We start from the raw sequence: 18531 nt of genomic DNA, 5'->3' as shown, positions 1-18531 counted from the left end.
TCTTTTTTTTTTTTTTTTTGAGACGGAGTTTCGCTCTTGTTACCCAGGCTGGAGTGCAATGGCGCAATCTCGGCTCACCGCAACCTCCGCCTCCTGGGTTCAGGCAATTCTCCTGCCTCAGCCTCCTGAGTAGCTGGGACTACAGGCACGTGCCACCATGCCCAGCTAATTTTTTGTATTTTTAGTAGAGACGGGGTTTCACCATGTTGACCAAGATGGTTTCGATCTCTCGACCGCGTGATCCACCCTCCTCGGCCTCCCAAAGTGCTGGGATTACAGGCTTGAACCACTGCGCCCAGCTGATGACTTTGTTCTTACCTGGACAGTTCAAGGGCTCTAGCTAATTTCATAAGCTCAGTGGAGCTGGATGTTTTTCAGTATGTAAACAATAAGCCCTGCAAGGACATCTGTGCCAGAAAATGGCATTCATGTTTTCTTAAGTGAATAGTCCACTTGGACAGACATGGAATACTTTTTCAGCACCAAAAAGACCTTCTCACCCCATGCCCTGCCCTGGTCTGTGGAGGGTGGCAGCAGCAATGGGCAGAAATGCCCCACTTGGGTGATTAGAAGATGATGGCCTCCCAGCACATGGGGACAAGACAGCTTGCTTGTTAGTTTACTACTGCCCCCTGAAATCAAATATCTATGTCCCTGCCACTGCAGGTCACTGCTGCCTGAGAGACCCCAATGGGGTGACCTGCCCAGGAGCCAAAGGCCTGCATAGCCACAGACATTAACCAGCAGAGAAGGAATCCCACTCCATTGAGGAAAGCCAAGTGGAATACCCAGGCAGAAGGAACAAAGAAGTAGAAAGCATTTAATTTATTGGGGGGAAAAAAAAATAAGAGAGAGAGAGTGAGAGAGAAAGCAAGAGAAACAGAGAGAATGAGAGACAGACAGACAGATCCTAAGGAGATGCTATTAGACAATTCGAATGTAAAAAGACTTTCTGTAACCACAAACATGAATTCTGAATGAAGATTTCAATAGAGCAACAGGCAAAGAGAATAGTCACTGTGAGATGTTAGTCTCTTATGTTAAAAGAAAAACCTTAGACAAATTAAATTTAACAGAGTTTAACTGAGCAAAGAACAGTTCAAGAATCGGGCAGCCCCTAAAGCAGAGCAGTCTCAGAGTGACTTTGGTGCTGCCTTGTAGTGGGACAGGATTTACGGGCAGAACAAGGAAAGTGACGTACAAAAAATGGAAGTGAGGTACAGAAACAGCCAGACTGGTGATGGCTCAGCATTTGCCTTATTTGAGCCCAGTTTGAACAGCTGACTGCTGTGAGAGGCTGAAGTCTGGCTGCTGTGATTGGCTGAGACTTGCGTACTTGCTAAGACAGTAGGTGACAGTCTGTTTACACGTCCAGTTAGGTTACAGTTCACTACGTACAGAGAAACTTTCAGGCTGAATTTAAAATATGTAAGGAGAAAGGTTTAAGCTAAACTTATTAACACTAGAAGAGAGATGATGTTCATTCAACAACTAATTATGGAGCATTTACTATGTGACAGGAAGTGCTCTGTGCAAAATAGAACATGTAACCCAAATACGGGCAAAACTACAAAGAAATGGAAGCCATAATGAAACTATGAGAGACATAAAGACCAAAAATAAAATTCTAAGCCCCTCAACTGACTGACAGACCTTCCCCTTGGCCAACAGCACTCCAAAGTTAACCTTCTGGACATGATGGGAACAGGTGGCTCAACATGCCTCATTGTATTCTCCTGCTTCTTGGGAATCAGGCACAGCTGATCAGCGTTGATGTCAACACAGAGCCGTTAAGCCTGATAGAACAGACTCTTTAAGACTGATTAGAAACATCTAGAATAGATTCTCTCTGAAGCCTGCTACCTGGAGGCTTCATCTGCATGATAAAAACTTTGTCTCCACAATCTCTTATCTTAACCTAGACATTCCAAGTCTTTGGATAATAATTCTTTCAAGCAGTTGCCAGTTAGAAAATCTTTGAATCCACCTATGACCTGGAAGCTCCCTTCCCCCAAGTTGTCTCACCTTTCCAAATTGAACCACTCACTGTCCATCTTACATGTATTGATTGATGTCTTCTGTCTCCCTAAAATGTATAAAACCAAGCTGTAACTCAACCATCTTGGCTCATGTTCTCAGGCTCTCCTGGGGCTGCATCACAGGCCATTGGTCACTCATATTTGCCTCAGAATAAATCTCTTCAAATATTTCAGAGTCCAACACTTTTCATTGACAGATATGAAAGCCAGTTACAGATGTAATATGCAAGGAGTAAGAGGTCCAAAAGGAGAGAGAAAAATATATGGAGAAGTGAAAAAAATCGAAGAAATACAAGAAGAACTTCTTTAAGCTGAAAAAGACTTTAAGTCTGTGAAAGGAAATTAAATTTGGGACCCCAAACTCATTTAGCCAAAGGGAAATGTCAAGCTGGGAACTATGTCATGCAAACCTACCTTCCTCTTTCAGTTCCTAAATAAAATGGCTACGATGAAAAATGCCTCCACCATATTTTGCTCAGAAGGAAATTCCTAGTGAACCGTTAAAATTTCACTATGGCAATGCAAATTGATAGCTTATCTTTACAAGTGCAGTCACCCCACCCACCAGATCCAAATGCGTATCTTATTGTTCCCCTGCCCAATTTCGTCTATGTTCTCTTATGTAAAATGTAGATTCCCTGCATTTTTCCTTAGCTTCATTTGTTTATGTCATCTTATGTTTAAAAAAATGCAGATTCACTGAGCCAGACAGAAGTGTGAATGACTATTTTTCCCTGCCCTGGTCTTATAATGAAAACTGTGTACCTATCAATACCCCGCTCTTTAAATTTGGAGCCCTCAAAATCATCCTCAGAGAAAGGCATAGACCTGTGTCCTGGGCATGGGTCTTTAACTTTTGTAAATAAATCTCCTAAAATGATTGAAACTTGCCTCATCACTTTTCTCAATTGACAAGTCCTAGGTGGAGAAAAAAAAAAAAAAAAAAAGGAAAAAGACACACCTAGGTATATACTGATTAAATTTTAAAATGACCAAAAGACAGGAGAGAGAGAAATAGAGAGAGAAGGAAAGAGATGCAGAGTAAGAGAGAGAGAGGAAGAAAGGGGAGGGAGGGAGATAGAAACTCTAGGAAAAGAAACGTAATCAAACTATCATTAGATTTCTGCTTTGTCATTCTGGAAATGGGAAGACTGAAGGGTGTATAGACTGTTTTTAGATTGTCATCCAAACCTCTCGTATCATCATCAATGAGGGCAGGGAAATCTGTTTTGAGGGGATGGGCTGGGGGACAGAAGGACAAGCAGACTCAGATCTTACGCTACACATGGACCTTCTGAGGAAATTAATTGAACACGTTCAGCTGAGCAAAAATCAAATTAGAATGAACCAATAAACTACTGAAGACAGTAAAGAATATTCACCATAAAACTACAGCAAATATAATAATAAATAAAAATACAAGCGGGATGTTCATCATTACTACAACTGCTTGTTTAGGGAATTCCAGCCATGTAATAAGAAAAGAGTATCAGTGGTGTAAATAATGGAAAGTCAGAGAGAACATTATTATCATTTAGATAATGTGAGCACATTAACCAGACTCGCTAGCAAGAAACAAACAAAAACAAGTGATTAGAATCAGTGAAAGAATTCAGTAAAGTACCAATACACAGTAAATATAAGAAACAAGTAATTTACCTTTATCCCAGCAACATTTTTGCAAACAGAAAAATCTACTCAGAACAGCAAATGCTAAATGTAGAGTAGCTAGAAAAGTGAAGGACCTGCAGGAAGAAAACTAGAAACTCCGGAAGGACACGACACAGGGTCTGGAGAGGTGGAAAGACACACTGTGTTCTTGTATGGAAAGACTGAATCGCACTAAAATGCCGGCAAATAACACAGTTATGTGAAATGCAAAGTAATTCTTATTATGAAAATCTTAAAAAACAGTGAGATATGAAACAGACATTAACATTTATTATAAAGTTATGACAACCAAAAGGTGGTGCTGGGGTCTGGAGTAGAAAGATAGGCTAACACGAAGTCCAGAAACAGACCCAGAAACTGTGTGCATGATACAAAACTCGCCCACACTTATCTACTGCTTTCTATGTGCCAAATACTATTCTCTGTGTTTTCATTGTTTAACCTATTGTCTCAAAACCCCTAAGAGGAAGGCACTGTTATTTCCCCCATTTAACAGATTAGAAAACTGAGGCACAGAGAGATTAAACAACTTTCATAAGACGGGAGAGAGATCCAAGATGGCTGATCACTAGCAGTTCGGGATTGTAGCTCCCAGTGAAAACGCAAAGAACGAGAGGACGCCAAACCTTCACATGAATTCTTGTTGCTCATGCACCAGGAGATTCCCAGCGGAGGATCCCCACGGGTCGCCAGCGCGACTCTAGTGACCGGCGAGGCGGTTTTGCCGGCGCCTCGGAGCGTCGGTTCTTGGTGCAGAGTCAGAAAAGCACCATCAATCTTAACGCCGCTGATTTAGTCGGCGCAGTGGGTTGCTCAGATTTTTGGTGCTGAGAATCAATAAGCTGGACGTCCACTCAGAAACCCAATTACGAAGACGGTAAATACAAAGACCACAGATGGATAAATCTACAACTAAGGGAAGAAAACAGTTAAAAAAAGGCTGCGAATACCCAAGATCAGAACGCCTCTCCCTTAGCAGGGGATCCCAGGACCTCATCAGCAATGAAACAAGGCTTGATGGAGAACGAGTGTGTTCCAATTACAGAAGCAGGCTTCAAAATGTGGATAGTAAGAAACTTCTGTGAATTAAAAGAACTTGTTCTAACACAATCTAAAGAAACTAAGAACTTTGAAAAAAGGTTTGATGAAATGTCAACCAAGAATACAAAATTTAGAGAGGAAAATAAGTGAATTGATGGAGCTGAAAAACACAATACGAGAACTACGTGAAGTATGCACAAGTTTTAACAGCCGAATTGATCAAGCAAAAGAAAGGATATCAGAGGTCGAAGACCAACTCAATGAAATAAAACTAGAAGACAAGATTAGAGAAAAAAGGACAAAAAGGAACGAGCAAATTCTCCAAGAAATATGGGACTATGTGAAAAGACCTAATCTACGCTTGATAGGTGTACCTGAATGTGGCGAAGAGAATGAATCCAAGCTGGAAAATACGCTTCAGGATATTATTCAGGAAAATTTTCCCAACTTAGTAAGGCAGGATAATATTCAACTCCAGGTAATACAGAGAACACCACAAAGATATTCCTCAAGAAGAGCAACTCCAAGGCACATAATCGTCAGATTCACCAGGGTTGAAATGAAAGAGAAAATACTAATGGCAGCCAGAGAGAAAGGTCAGGTTACCCACAAAGGGAAGCCTATCAGACTTACAGCAGATCTCTCAGCAGAAACCCTACAAGCCAGAAGAGAGTGGGGACCAATATTCAACATCCTTAAAGAAAAGAACTTTCAACCCAGAATTTCACATCCAGCCAAACTAAGCTTCATAAGTGAAGGAAAAATAAAGTTTTTTGTGAACAAGCAAGCACTCAGAGAATTCATCACCACCAGGCCTGCTTTACAAGAGCTTCTGAAAGAGCCACTACACATAGAAAGGAACAAACAGTATCAGCCTTTCTAAAAAATACCAAAAAGTAAAGAATATCAATATAATGAAGAAGTTACATCAACTAATGGGCAAAATAGCCAGCTAATATTAAATGGCAGTATTAAACTCACATATATCATTATTAATTCTAAATTTAAATTGACTAAATTCCCCAATTCAAAGACAGACAGGCAATTTGGACAAAAAACTAAAACCCATCGGTATGCTGCATCCAGACCCATCTCACATTCAAGGATACACAAAGACTCAAAACAAGGGATGGAGAAAGATTTACTAACCAAACAGAGAGCAAAAATAAATAAATAAAAAGCAGAAGTTAACAATTTTTGCCTCTGATAAAATAGTCTTTAAAGTAACAAAGATCAAAAGAAGCAAAGAAGGACATTATATAATGATAAAAGAATCAATGCAACAACAAGAAGAGTTAAAGGTCCTAAATATACACGCACCCAATACAGGAATACCCAGATATACAAGACTTATAAAGAGACTTAGACTCCCACACAATAATAGTGGAGACTTCAACATTAATATTAGACAGATCAATGAGACAGAAGATTAACAACGATATCCAGGACTTGAACTCAGATCTGGAACAAGTAAACATAATTAACATTTATAGAACTCTCCACTTTACACAAAATATACACTCTTATCAGTACCACATCATATCAACTTAGAAGTTTAAACGAAAGGTTGGTTGGCTCCTTGTTTGTTATTCTCTTCCCTCATTTTCTTTCATGTCTCCATTATTAAGGACAATTATAGGCATACCCATATTTAGACTGCATTCTAGCCCGGGCAACAAAGCAATACCCCCATTCTCTCTCCCTCTTCCTCTTTCTCTTTCTTCCTCTTCTTTATTCTTTTTCTTATTATTCTTTTTTTCTTTCTAAAAAAAAAATAAAAAAAAATAAAAAAAAAAACAACTTTCACAGGACTGCAGTAACTGTGAGTTGAGCCCAAACATTCAACTCCAGAGTTCATGCATGTTGTGACTGCCATCATATGCCAGCTAGTACCATGGGTATCATCATCCCTGTCATCCCAAGTCAGGAAGAAGGAATGTGTTTCATAACGGATGCTACTGAGAGAGTTCCACCCCTACTTTGCAGCATGCATGAAAACATGTGGCAGGAGTGGGGCATGGTGGCACACGCCTGTAGCCCCAGCTACTTGGGAGGCTGAGGTGAGAGAATGGATGCAGCCTGGGAGTTTGAGCCTGCAGTGAACCGTGATCATGCCACTGTACTCCAGCCTAGCAAACAGAGCAAGACTCTGCCTCAAAAAAAAAAAAAAAAAAAAGAACAACAACAACAACAACAAAAAAAGGTAGGTGAGTGAAAGGTCTAAAGTCAAAGAGGAAATTGTAAATGTGTTAGACAAAAATACAGGGGAAGTATTTATGTAACACTGGGGTGGAGAGGGCTTTCTTAAGCAAAGCAGGAAACCCAAGATTTATAGATGTAAACAATACATAGTTAAGAAAATAAAGAACTAAAATCTCTCGTGGCAAAAGCAACAGAAGACAAATAATAAACGCTATACATATATAATAAATGGATACTATCCTGATATAGAAAGAGCACCTTTAGATTAATAGTTGAAAGAACCCACAGGGGAAAAAGCTTATAAATAGGTAACGCTGTGATGCTTAATTTACTAGTGGTCAGAAGAGTGCAGATTAAAACAACAAGGTCTTAGGGATTTTTAGATTGCCAAACAAGGTCATCGAGGACCGACAAATGTATGGATGGGTAAAAGTATCTTTTCATACATAGTTGGTGGGACTGTAAATTACTATACAGTTTTGTGAGAGGATTTTTGTCAGTGTTTCGTAAAATTTAAAAAATGCTGATTAGTTCCAGCAATCTGAGATCTGGAAATGGATCTGCCAGTAATTAAAACCCCAGTACATCAAAATGTATGTACAAGGTTGGTTCTGACAGCATTGTTTATACTGCAATACCCAAAACAAATAAACACGCCTACAAACGGGAAATGAACTGAACTTCAGTCAATAGGGGAGTGGCTGAGTACATTATGGTGCATTCACAGAAGGCAAGAAATAAGTAGAAATTTAAGAAGAGGAAAATAAATGAGGCACTATTTCACACACAAGAATGAAAACTTCTGAAGATGGGAAGTGTTGATGATGCAGGGAAAAAGTGAATCTCAGAAACAGCTGCTGAGGTGTCCATTGGCAGAATGCCTTTAGAAAACAATCAGCAATGTCTAGAATGCTTAAGAACACATGGGGTCTGCAACCCTGCAACTCTACTTGGAATATTCCCTACAGTAACTCTTTCATGAGAACGCAGAGAGATGTGTGAGGAAGCTCATTGTTGCTTGGTTTGTAACAGCTAGAAATTAAAGACAGCCACGTGCGCATCAGCAGGAGAGCGGATGAGTGCATGGGTTATTCAGATACTGATGTGCCATGAAGAAGTTAACTGCATGAACCACGTCTATCTATGTCAACCAGATCCTCTTTAATGCAGAATGATGAGTGGAAAGTGCAGGTCACAGAATGATTAGATTAAATGATGTTGATTAACAAACACCCACACTTTGCCATTTACTGCGTGTATGGGTATACATGTTAACGCGGACAGATGCCGTCACACTGGGAGAGCACAGGCTGTGGGCTATGACCTGGGTCGCTTCTCCTTCTCCCTGCCTGGCTGAGTGAGTCAGGAGGGCACGCAAGAAGCAGCAGCTTTCTGACATAGTGGGGACTATTCTCAGTCGTTGCTTTACTTACAAACTCTGATCTAGAAGCCTGAAAAATCTTGTGAAAGAGGAACTCCAGGATTGTGCAGACGGTGCAAAGTTCAGTGTTTCCTGAGCGGAAGCAAAGGAGGGTGTCTGAAAAGGACAGATGAGTGAAAGCAGGAAGAATAAAATGATTAGATCTAAGAAAGGGGGAAACTATCTCACCAGCAGCTCCCTGCTGCAAGATTGTGATGATGTTAAGCAGCTCCTAGAGAATCCCGCTAATTTGTTATCTTGGATGAGTAGATAGCGAGTCTAATTAGGTTCCCACTAATTCGTACTAAAGTGCTAATGGCTTATAACAAATTAAATAAATTTTACAGGCATTTTATCTTAACCTAGCTTCACAGGCCAGAAGTACTCTGAGAACTGGCTGCAGGGGCTTTGCCTCAGGTGGCTGAAACAGGGAGGGAAGTCAAGGAAGAAGCATAGTGACAACAGCTCTTTGTGATGGACGGCAGAGCTCAAGTACAACGTGTGTACTGCATCAGGTACCAAAGTCTGAAAACATCATATGGTGCCTGAGCTGAGAGGCTTGAGCACAAATACTTGAAAACAAATCACACATTCATATATCCTTAACGTGACCCAGGGCACAGCAGGTTACTCTCCCACACTTGACACTAATGGCATGATAGTTTTATTTTTAACTTTTCAATTGGGAAATAGAATATATAAAATACGTATGGATATGGATATGGATATGTGCACACATACACTCACACATGTAGAAAGAAAAATGTACAAAACATCTGTACGACCACCATCCAGGTAAAAAATCAGAACATTGTCTGTACCCTCACCCCCATCTTTCCCAATCAACACTGCTTCTACCCCTAGTAATCACCATGGTTGGCTTTATGATAATCATTTCCTTGTTATTATTTATGGTTTCACTACTACACATCTCCCTAAACTTAATTCCAAACTCCCTAAATTTAATTCCAAACTTATGGATTAGCCAGACACGCTTCTGGCTTCTTTCCTTCAACATGGCATCAGTGAGGTTTGTCCATGTTGTTCTGTTGGCAGCAGTTTGTTGATTTTCCTTGCTGTGTAGAATTCTCCTTGACTATTTATTTCTCTATTCTACTATTGTTGGACATTGAGTTGCTGTCATATTTTGGCCATTATGAGTAATGCTGTTGAGTATCCAGGTGCACATGGACACAAATTTGGATCCAGTTTAGGATTTCTGTGTCATCGATTATAATGTAGCTTCAGTTTTACCAGATATTGCAAAACTGTTTTCCATGGAGGTCGTATCAACCTGTCCTCCTGCCGGTGGTATGTGAGTGTTCCCAGCCCTCTGGATCTTCTTTAATACTCAGGCGTTGTCAGTTGTTGGAGTGGTGCCCCTCTGGGACGCATGAGTATGGCAGCGGCAGCAGTTCACTGTGATCTCCTGATTTCCCTGATTCCTAACGAAGCTGAACACCTTTTCTATACCTGCTGCTCATATTTTGTACAGTGACTACTCAGACCTCTTGCCCGTTTTCTACTGAATGATGGTCCCCTTCTTACAGATTTGCAGGACCTTCACATACAAGGAATAATTCTCGTCAGTCACTCCATGACTTGGCTTCACACTCTCGTCTTTCAATGAACAGAGTGTCCTTGTCTTGAGGGAGGTGAACTTACCAATTTTTCCTTGGCGTTTAATATGTTCTGAGTCTTATTTGAAAAACCTTTTTAGCTTGAGATCAGGAAAAATAATCACCTGTAGTCTAAACGTCTTAGTTTTGCCTTAACTTTTAAGTCTAATCAACCCCAAACTGAGCCTCCTGAATGGCAAGAGGTGGAGTCTGATTTCTTCTCCTTCTCCTTCAGCCCTCCGCGCAGGCCAGCCCCTGTCCTCCAGATGCACATCCAGCAGCGTAGTGCCGCCCATCAGCCAAGCCCTCCGTAACAGACTCGGTACCCACAAACGTGTGGCTGTTTCTTGTTTCTTTTTCTTTTTTTTTTTTGAGACGGAGTTTCGCTCTTGTTACCCAGGCTGGAGTGCAATGGCGCGATCTCGGCTCACCACAACCTCCGCCTCCTGGGTTCAGGCAATTCTGCCTCAGCCTCCTGAGTAGCTGGGATTACAGGCACGCACCACCATGCCCAACTAATTTTTTTTTTTTTTTTTTTTTTTTTTTGAGACGGAGTTTCGCTCTTGTTACCCAGGCTGGAGTGCAATGGCGCAATCTCGGCTCACTGCAACCTCCGCCTCCTGGGTTCAGGCAATTCTCCTGCCTCAACCTTCTGAGTAGCTGGGATTACAGGCACACACCACCATGCCCAGCTAATTTTTTGTATTTTTAGTAGAGACGGGGTTTCACCATGTTGACCAGGTTGGTCTCGATCTCTCGACCTTGTGATCCACCCGCCTTGGCCTCCCAAAGTGCTGGGATTACAGGTTTGAGCCACCGCACCTGGCATTTTTTTGTATTTTTAGTAGAGACGGGGTTTCACCATGTTGACCAGGATGGTCTCGATCTCTCGACCTCGTGATCCACCCACCTCGGCCTCCCAAAGTGCTGGGATTACAGGCTTGAGCCACCGCGCCCGGCTTCTTGTTTCTTTATTCTGTTTCATGGAATGTTTTTGATGAAACGGGGGATGGAGCCAAAAATAGTTTTGAGGCTGGGGTAATTGTGTTCTTGGTGTGGGATTTCTCACCCCTTGACAGCGGTGGGTGGCTGGGCATAGGGGAAGAAGGAGATACAGGGTTGAGAGACACTGTTGCAAGTTAGAAAAGTTTAAAAAAAGAAGATACTGCTCAGCTATGGCAAGTGTTTGATGAAATAGGGACCCATACATGGCTCATGAAAACTGGTTAAAGATTTTTGAGGAGAAATTTGTCAATGTATACTAATAACTTTCACTATTTGGTAATTTCACATCTGGGCATCGATCCTAGGAAAATAGTTAATAATGCATAAAATTTCATATAGAAGACTTTTCACATTGCTTATAAGAATTAAAAAGTTAGAAACTTCCTAAACGTCCAGTGAGGTGGGTGTTGAAGTGAATGATGGGGCGTCTATGCAATGGAACATTACGTAGAAACTAAAATCATGTTTATGATCAATGATTCTGCTATACTGCTAAGGGCAGCAAGAAGGATGCAAAGTGGTATGTATAGCATAATCCCACATTTTAAAAAGTGAGTAAGACAAGGCGAAAACAACTAAACATGAATTATAGGTATTTTTCTGCTTCTATATTGTCTTCTTTCCTTTACTTTATTGAGTTAAAAAAGAACAACCCAGACATACTACATATTCCCTATAAGAAGTTCAACTCTTGAGGGATATGTAGAAAAGTATCACAACATTGGCTCCCAGAAGCCCCTCCACAGCTTCACTGTCCACGTAGAACGATTCCTTCCACTTCTTTCCCTTGTAAGGAGGAATAGACTCAAATGGATCCAGGGGCCAAAGCAGGAACTTAAATGAAAGAAGCTTTGATATAGACAACAGACAGGTGTGGACTGGGGAACCCTGAGGAATATCCCTGTTTACTCAAAAGTCAACAATGGTCCATCGAACACTTGTAGAGGCTGTATACAGCCCATCAGCCACCCATTTCCAGAGGCGCATTCAATAACGTGTTATTATTATCTTCCAAAAAGATTGATTGAGATACATTTACATACCATTAAATTCACCCTTCAAAGTTTGCTATTGAAAGATTTTCAACATATTTGTAGAGTTGTATGTGTAACCATCATTATAACCTAATTATGAAATAATCTCATCCCCAAAGGACACCTCAAACCCATTAACACTCACTCCTTGCTCGCCCTCGCCAACTCCTAGTCTTAGGCAACTACTTACCTACTAATTTGACTCTGTGGGTTTGCCTATTCTGTATGTTTCATACAGATAAAATCATACAATATGGGGTCTTCTGTAAGTGAGTTTTCCATTTAGCATAAGGTTTTTGAAGTTCATTCACTGTTTGGCATGTATCTGTAGTTCATTTCTTTCTTTCTGTTTTTTTGAAATGGAGTCTTGCTCTGTTGCCCAGTCTGGAGTGCAGTGGTGCGATCTTGGCTCACTGCAGCCTCTGCTTCCTGGGTTCAAGTGATTCTCCTGCCTTGGCCTCCCAAGCAGCTGGGATTACAGGTATGCACCACCCTGACTGGCTAATTTTTGCACTTTTGTAGAGACAGGGTTTCACCATGTTGGCCAGGCTGGTTTTGAACTCCTGACCTCAAGTGATCCGCCATCTCAGCCTCCCAAAGTGCTGGGATTACAGGCATGGGCCTCCGCATCCGGCATTCATTCCTTTTTAATGCCAAAAAAAAAATCCCATTGTATGGATTAACTGTATTTTGTTTATTCATTCCTTAGTTATAGAATTTAGATTGTTTCTACTTTTTGACTATTGTGAAGAATGCTGCTATAAATATGTGTGTACAAGTTTTTGTATGGACGTATGGTTTCATTATTCTTGGGTAGAGACCTAGGAGTAGAATTGCTGGGTCATGTTGTAGCTGGGTTTAGGATTTTGAGGAACCGCTAACCTGTTTTCTGAAGTGACTGCATCATTTTACGTTCTGGTAGTAGCATCAGGGTTCCAGTTTCTCTTGCAGCACTTATCTTTACGTCGGTCTTTGTGTCTTTTTTATTCTAACCATAGAATAAAATCATATTAGTGGATGTGAAATTGTATCTAGTGGTTTTGATCTGAATTTTCCTGATGATTAATAATGTTGAGCAATATCACATGCTTATTGGACATTCATAGATTTTCTCTGGAGAATTATTTCATTAAATCCTTTGCTAATTTTTAAACTGGGTTATTTGTACAGAATTTTAAAAAATTGGGTTTTCAGAGTTCTTTATATATTCTGGATACAAGTCCCTTATCAGACATATGATTTAGGTATTTTCTCCATTCTGTGGGTTTTCTTTTCACTTTACTGATGATGTCCTTTGAAGCACATATTTTACATTTTGATGACGTCTAACTTGCCTACTTTATTTTGCTGTCTGTGTGCTTGTTGCCATATCTAAGAGGCTTTGCTAAGCCCAAGATTATGAAGACTTACTTGTATGTTTTCTTCCAAGAGTGTTATGTTGTTAGCCCTTACTTGTAGGTCTATCATCCATTTCTAACTAATTTTTAAATTTCTTTAGCAGCGTTGTTGAAATATAAGTCCCATACTATAAAATTTATCAATTTAAAGTGTTCAATTCAAGGCTGTTTAATATTAGTTTTTACACATACGGGAACCATCAATTTTAGAACATTTTCATCCCTGTCAAAAGGAACCCTGTATCCTTCAGCTATCATTCCCATGGCCACTCCTTCACTCCCTGCCCCTTGGCAACTAGTAATTACTTTCTGTCTGTACAGATTTTTCTTTTCCGGAAAAAGGAATCATACAGTATATAATCTTTTGTGACTGTTTTCTTTCACTTAGCATAATGTTTTCAGGGTTGATCCATGTTGTAGCATGGGTCAGTATTTCATTCTTTTTTCATGGTCAAATTATATAGATATAGTCTATTTTATCCATTCATCCATTAATGGGTTGTGTATAACCATTAATTACCAAAGGGTGTGCACAATGCTTGGGTTGTGTACACCTTTTGATAATTATGGATAATGCTGCTATAATCCTGCATGTACATTCATTTCTGTTGGGAATATGCTTAGGAGTGGAAATGCTGTCATATTGTAACTCTCTGTTGAACAGTTAGGAGCTAGCGGACTGTTTTCCCAGGCAGCTGTGCCATTTTACATTCCCACCAGCAGTGTATGAGGGTTCTGATTTCTCCACATCCTTGTCAACACTTGCTCTTCCCTGATTTTTTGATTCCAGCTATCTTAGTGAGTAGGAAGTGGTGTCTCATTGTGGTGTTGATTTGCATTTCTTAGATGGCTAAAGGATTGAGCATCTTTTTATGTGCTGGTTGGCTATTTGTATATCATTCTTGGAGAAATATCTATTCAGATCCTCCCTCATTTTTTAAATTGGGCTGTCTTTTATTATTGAATTGTAAGAGTTTTTATAAATTCTGGATGGAAGGCCCTTATCAGATATACAATTTGTTAATATTTCTTCCATTCTGTGGTTTGTCTTTTCACTTTCTTGATGGTGTTCTTTGAAACATAAGGGTTTGCAAATTTGATGAGACGGGTGTCATATCAAGAGTCCTTTGTCAAATCCAAAGTCATGAGGTTTACTCCTGTGTTTTCTTGAAAGAGTTTTAATGCTTACATTTAGGTAGGTATTTGATCCATTTTGAGTTAATTTATGTATATGGTATAAGCTAAGGGTCCAACTTCATTCTTTTGCATGTGGCTATCCAGTTTTGCCAGGGCCATTTGTTAAAAGGACTATTATTTCTCTGTTAAATTGTCTTGCTGTTTCTGTCCAAAATTAATTGGCCATAAGTGTGAGGGCTTATTTCTGACTCTCAAGTCTATTTCATTGATCTATATATCTATCCTTCTGCCAATACTACATTGTCTTGAATACCACAGCTGTGTAGTAATTTTAATATTGAGAAATACAAGTCCTTACACTTTTTTTTTTTTTTAAATCAAGATTGTTTTGGCTATTCTGGGTCCCTTCTATTTCCATATGAATTTTAGGAGCAGCTTGTCAATTTCTGCAAAAAGTCAGCCTTGAATTTTGATAAGGACGGTGTTGAACCTGTGCATTACTTTGGGGGGTATTGCCATTTTAACAAAATTAAGTCCTCTGATTTATGAACATGAAATGTCTTCCAGTCTATTTAGATCTTCTTTAATTACGTTAAGCAATGTTTTGTAGTTTCATTGCACAAGTCTCAGACTACTTTGTTAGGCTTATTCATAAATGTGTATTGTTTTTTGATGCTATTGTAAATTGAACTTTTTCTTACTTTTAGTTTCAGATCATTGGTTGCTGATATATAGAAAAACAATTGATTATCTTGTATCTTGCAACCTTGCTGGTTTATAGTTCTAATAGTTTATGTTGGTGAATGCCTTTGGATTTACTATAAGATCATGCTTTGATCTTACATATAAAAATGATGATAGTTTTAATTGTAAATTGTGATAGTTTTACATACTGACCTTGCTAGACCGTCCAGTACAATGTTGAATAGAAGTATGATGTTAATTGTGAATTTTCTTTTTTTTTTTTGTTTTTTTTTTTTGTTTTGTTTTTTTGTTTTTTTTGAGACAGAGTTTCGCTCTTGTTACCCAGGCTGGAGTGCAATGGCACCATCTCGGCTCACTGCAACCTCCGCCTCCTGGGTTCAGGCAATTCTCCTGCCTCAGCTTCCTGAGTAGCTGGGATTACAGGCACGTGCCACCATGCCCAGCTAATTTTTTGTATTTTTAGTAGAGACGGGGTTTCACCATGTTGACCAGGATGGTCTCGATCTCTCGACCTCATGATCCGCCCGCCTCAGCCTCCCAAAGTGCTGGGATTACAGGCGTGAGCCCCTGCGCCCGGCCTAATTGTGAATTTTCAAACCTTTATCAGGTTGAGGACATTCTCTTCAATTCCTATTTTTTGAGTGTTTTTGTCACATTGGATTTTGTCAAATGCTTTTTTTGTGTGTCTATTGTAATGATTATGTGCTTTGTTTTGTTCTTTACCTATTGAGATGGTATATTCGATTAACTGACTTTTGATTGTTAAACCAACTTTCCATTCCTGGGATAAATACCACATGTTCTTATTGTTTAATGCCTTTTATATCCTGCTGGGTTAGGTTTGCCAGTTTTTTTTTTTTTTAAGATGGGGTTTCACCATGATGGCCAGGCTGGTCTTGAACTCCTGACCTCAGGTGATTCACCCACCTTGGCCTCCCAAAGTGCTAGGATTATAGGCATGAGCCACCGCGCCCAGCCAGGTTTGCTAGTAATTTGTTAAAAATGTTTATATCTATATTGCTAAGGGATATTGGCTTATAGTTTTCTTGTGGTGCTTTTAGTTTTGATACGATATGGGTATCAGACAATGAGTTGGGAAGTTTTCCTTCTATTTCTTAAAATAGTTTATGCAAGTTGGGTATTAATTCTTTAAATGTTTGATAGGATTAGCCAGTGAAGCCATCTGGGTCTGGGCTTTTATTTGTGGGAAATTTTAAAGTTAATAATTCAATCTCTTTGGTTGTGATTGGTTTATTCAGATTATGTATTTCTTCTTGAGTCACTTGGTAGTTTGTGTCTTTCTAGGAATTTGTCCATTTCATTTAACTAGTTTGTTGGCATAGAATTGTTCATAGTATCATGTTTTATTCATTTTAATTTCTATATTGATTTTTCCTTATTTTTCTGAGTCTTATTTTTCCCTTTTTGTTCATTTTAATTTCTGTATTGCTTTTTCTTCTCTTATTGTTCATTTTAATAGTTTGAATCCTCTGGTCAGTTAGCTGAGGAGTTGTCAATTTTGTTGCTGATCACATACCACTTTTATAATTGAATTGTTATAAGAAGACATAAGAACTGAGAGGCAACCCCTACAATGGAGAACATTAAGGTACACTCGAACTTTTCCCTCCTACATGCAAATATGGTTGATCCCAAGTTTCTTTCATTACTCTTCTCTCCATCTGTTGTCTGGAGTGTAGGTAAGGTGAAGCTTGGAAATTGCACAGCCACACTGGGAGCTGGTGCCTTGGTGATTTTCCAGCAGTGACGGGCCATACATGGTGCAAAGGGTTTACTTCATACCATGCACTTGAGATAGAAGAAATCACGGTCCTGTGACCACATGATCTGATGTCATAACTCACCGATACTGTTTTTGCCGTGTTTCCAGTTCTTTACGTCGGTGTTGCTTGAGAATGTGAATTTGGTCATCTCGGGCCAACTTTGCTGTAAAGAAAGAACAATGTGAGAGGAGCCTTAGGGAGAACAATAACAATGCCCAGTGTTCAGGGTTCCCTCAGATGCCCTGCTTATGCCAAGGGCTTTAAGTGTATGACCTCATTTATACCTCAGAACATTTCCCTACTTAATGATGAGGAAACTGAGGCTTGGGGAAGTTGTATAGCTTTGCTCTTGAACTTCACCCAGTGTCACACACCTAACTAATAAATTTTCAAGATAAGATTCAAGTGCTCAGGCCAGGCGCAGTGGCTCAAGCCTGTAATCCCAGCACTTTGGGAGGCCGAGGCAGGTGGATCACGAGGTCAAGAGATCGAGACCATCCTGGTCAACATGGTGAAACCCCGTCTCTACTAAAAATACAAAAAATTAGCTGGGCATGGTGGCGCGTGCCTGTAGTCCCAGCTACTCAGGAGGCTGCGGCAGGAGAATTGCCCGAACCCAGGAGGCGGAGGTTGCAGTGAGCCGAGATGGCGCCATTGCACTCCAGCCTGGGTAACAAGAGCGAAACTGCGTCTCAAAAAAAAAAAAAAAAAAAAAAAAAAAAAGATTCAAGTGCTCTTAGCCACTCACTTTACAAGAGGCAAATCCAGTTCCTCATCCTCTTGCCCACTCAGTCAACAAGCCTGGGGGCCCCTGCCTTTCAGTGATTAGAGAATCATGTTCAGATGCAAGAGCAGGGCTTGATTCTCATTGGGCTTGGCAGGTGCAGTACATGCCACCTGAGGTCCTAACCTTCTACTCGGCCTCTCAAGCCTCTGCAGGGACCTGAGGGCCTCTGGTGCAGAGCTGCCTTTATGTTCCAGGGCAAAGGCATTTCGTGGCCCTTGGTGAGTGTCTTTAAATCACTGCAGAATAGTTTACTCCTCTTCTCCGCAATTCTTATACTGAGGAGACATGGGAGTTCACTCTGGGTTTTAGTGTTGCCTGTGCGAGCAGCAGTTCTCACAGCTCTGTGTTTCTAAGTCCATTTGGTTGCTTCATGGAGAAATGTGTGACTTAAGATTCAGTATACAGACAATGACACAACCTGGTTCCTTGTGGTACCTACACGGAGGATTGAGAATGAGCTCCATTCTAAAAGGGTGCAGTGTCCTAGAAGAGACACATGTGCTTGGACTTGGGCTCTGTCACTGAAGCCGTGTGACCAAGAGTTGCCCTGACCCCCTCACATGTAAAATGCAGATGATAATGCTTACTTCTCTAAGTCATGGTGCGTATTTAGGGAGAGAATGCAGAAAACCCCTCTACAGCGCCTGGCGCCTGGCACCCAGTAAATGCCAATGGATGGGAAAATTTATT

At 40.3% G+C, this 18531-nt stretch overlaps 1 protein-coding gene across 1 annotated transcript in view; it reads right to left on the bottom strand.

Annotated features, from left to right (window-relative positions):
• ALOX5 (arachidonate 5-lipoxygenase) overlaps positions 1-18531 on the bottom strand; it is a 67431-nt gene that overhangs the window by 36259 nt on the left and 12641 nt on the right. The window contains exon 3 of the mRNA XM_039478040.2: positions 17136-17217. Within this exon, the coding sequence (XP_039333974.1) occupies positions 17136-17217 (82 nt within the window). The remainder of the gene's footprint in view (positions 1-17135; positions 17218-18531) is intronic.

The sequence above is a fragment of the Saimiri boliviensis genome, chromosome 12, assembly GCF_048565385.1.
Source record: "Saimiri boliviensis isolate mSaiBol1 chromosome 12, mSaiBol1.pri, whole genome shotgun sequence".
Lineage (NCBI taxonomy): Eukaryota > Metazoa > Chordata > Mammalia > Primates > Cebidae > Saimiri > Saimiri boliviensis.
Note: the sequence above shows the minus strand (reverse complement) of the source record. Positions and strands in the feature narration are given on the sequence as shown.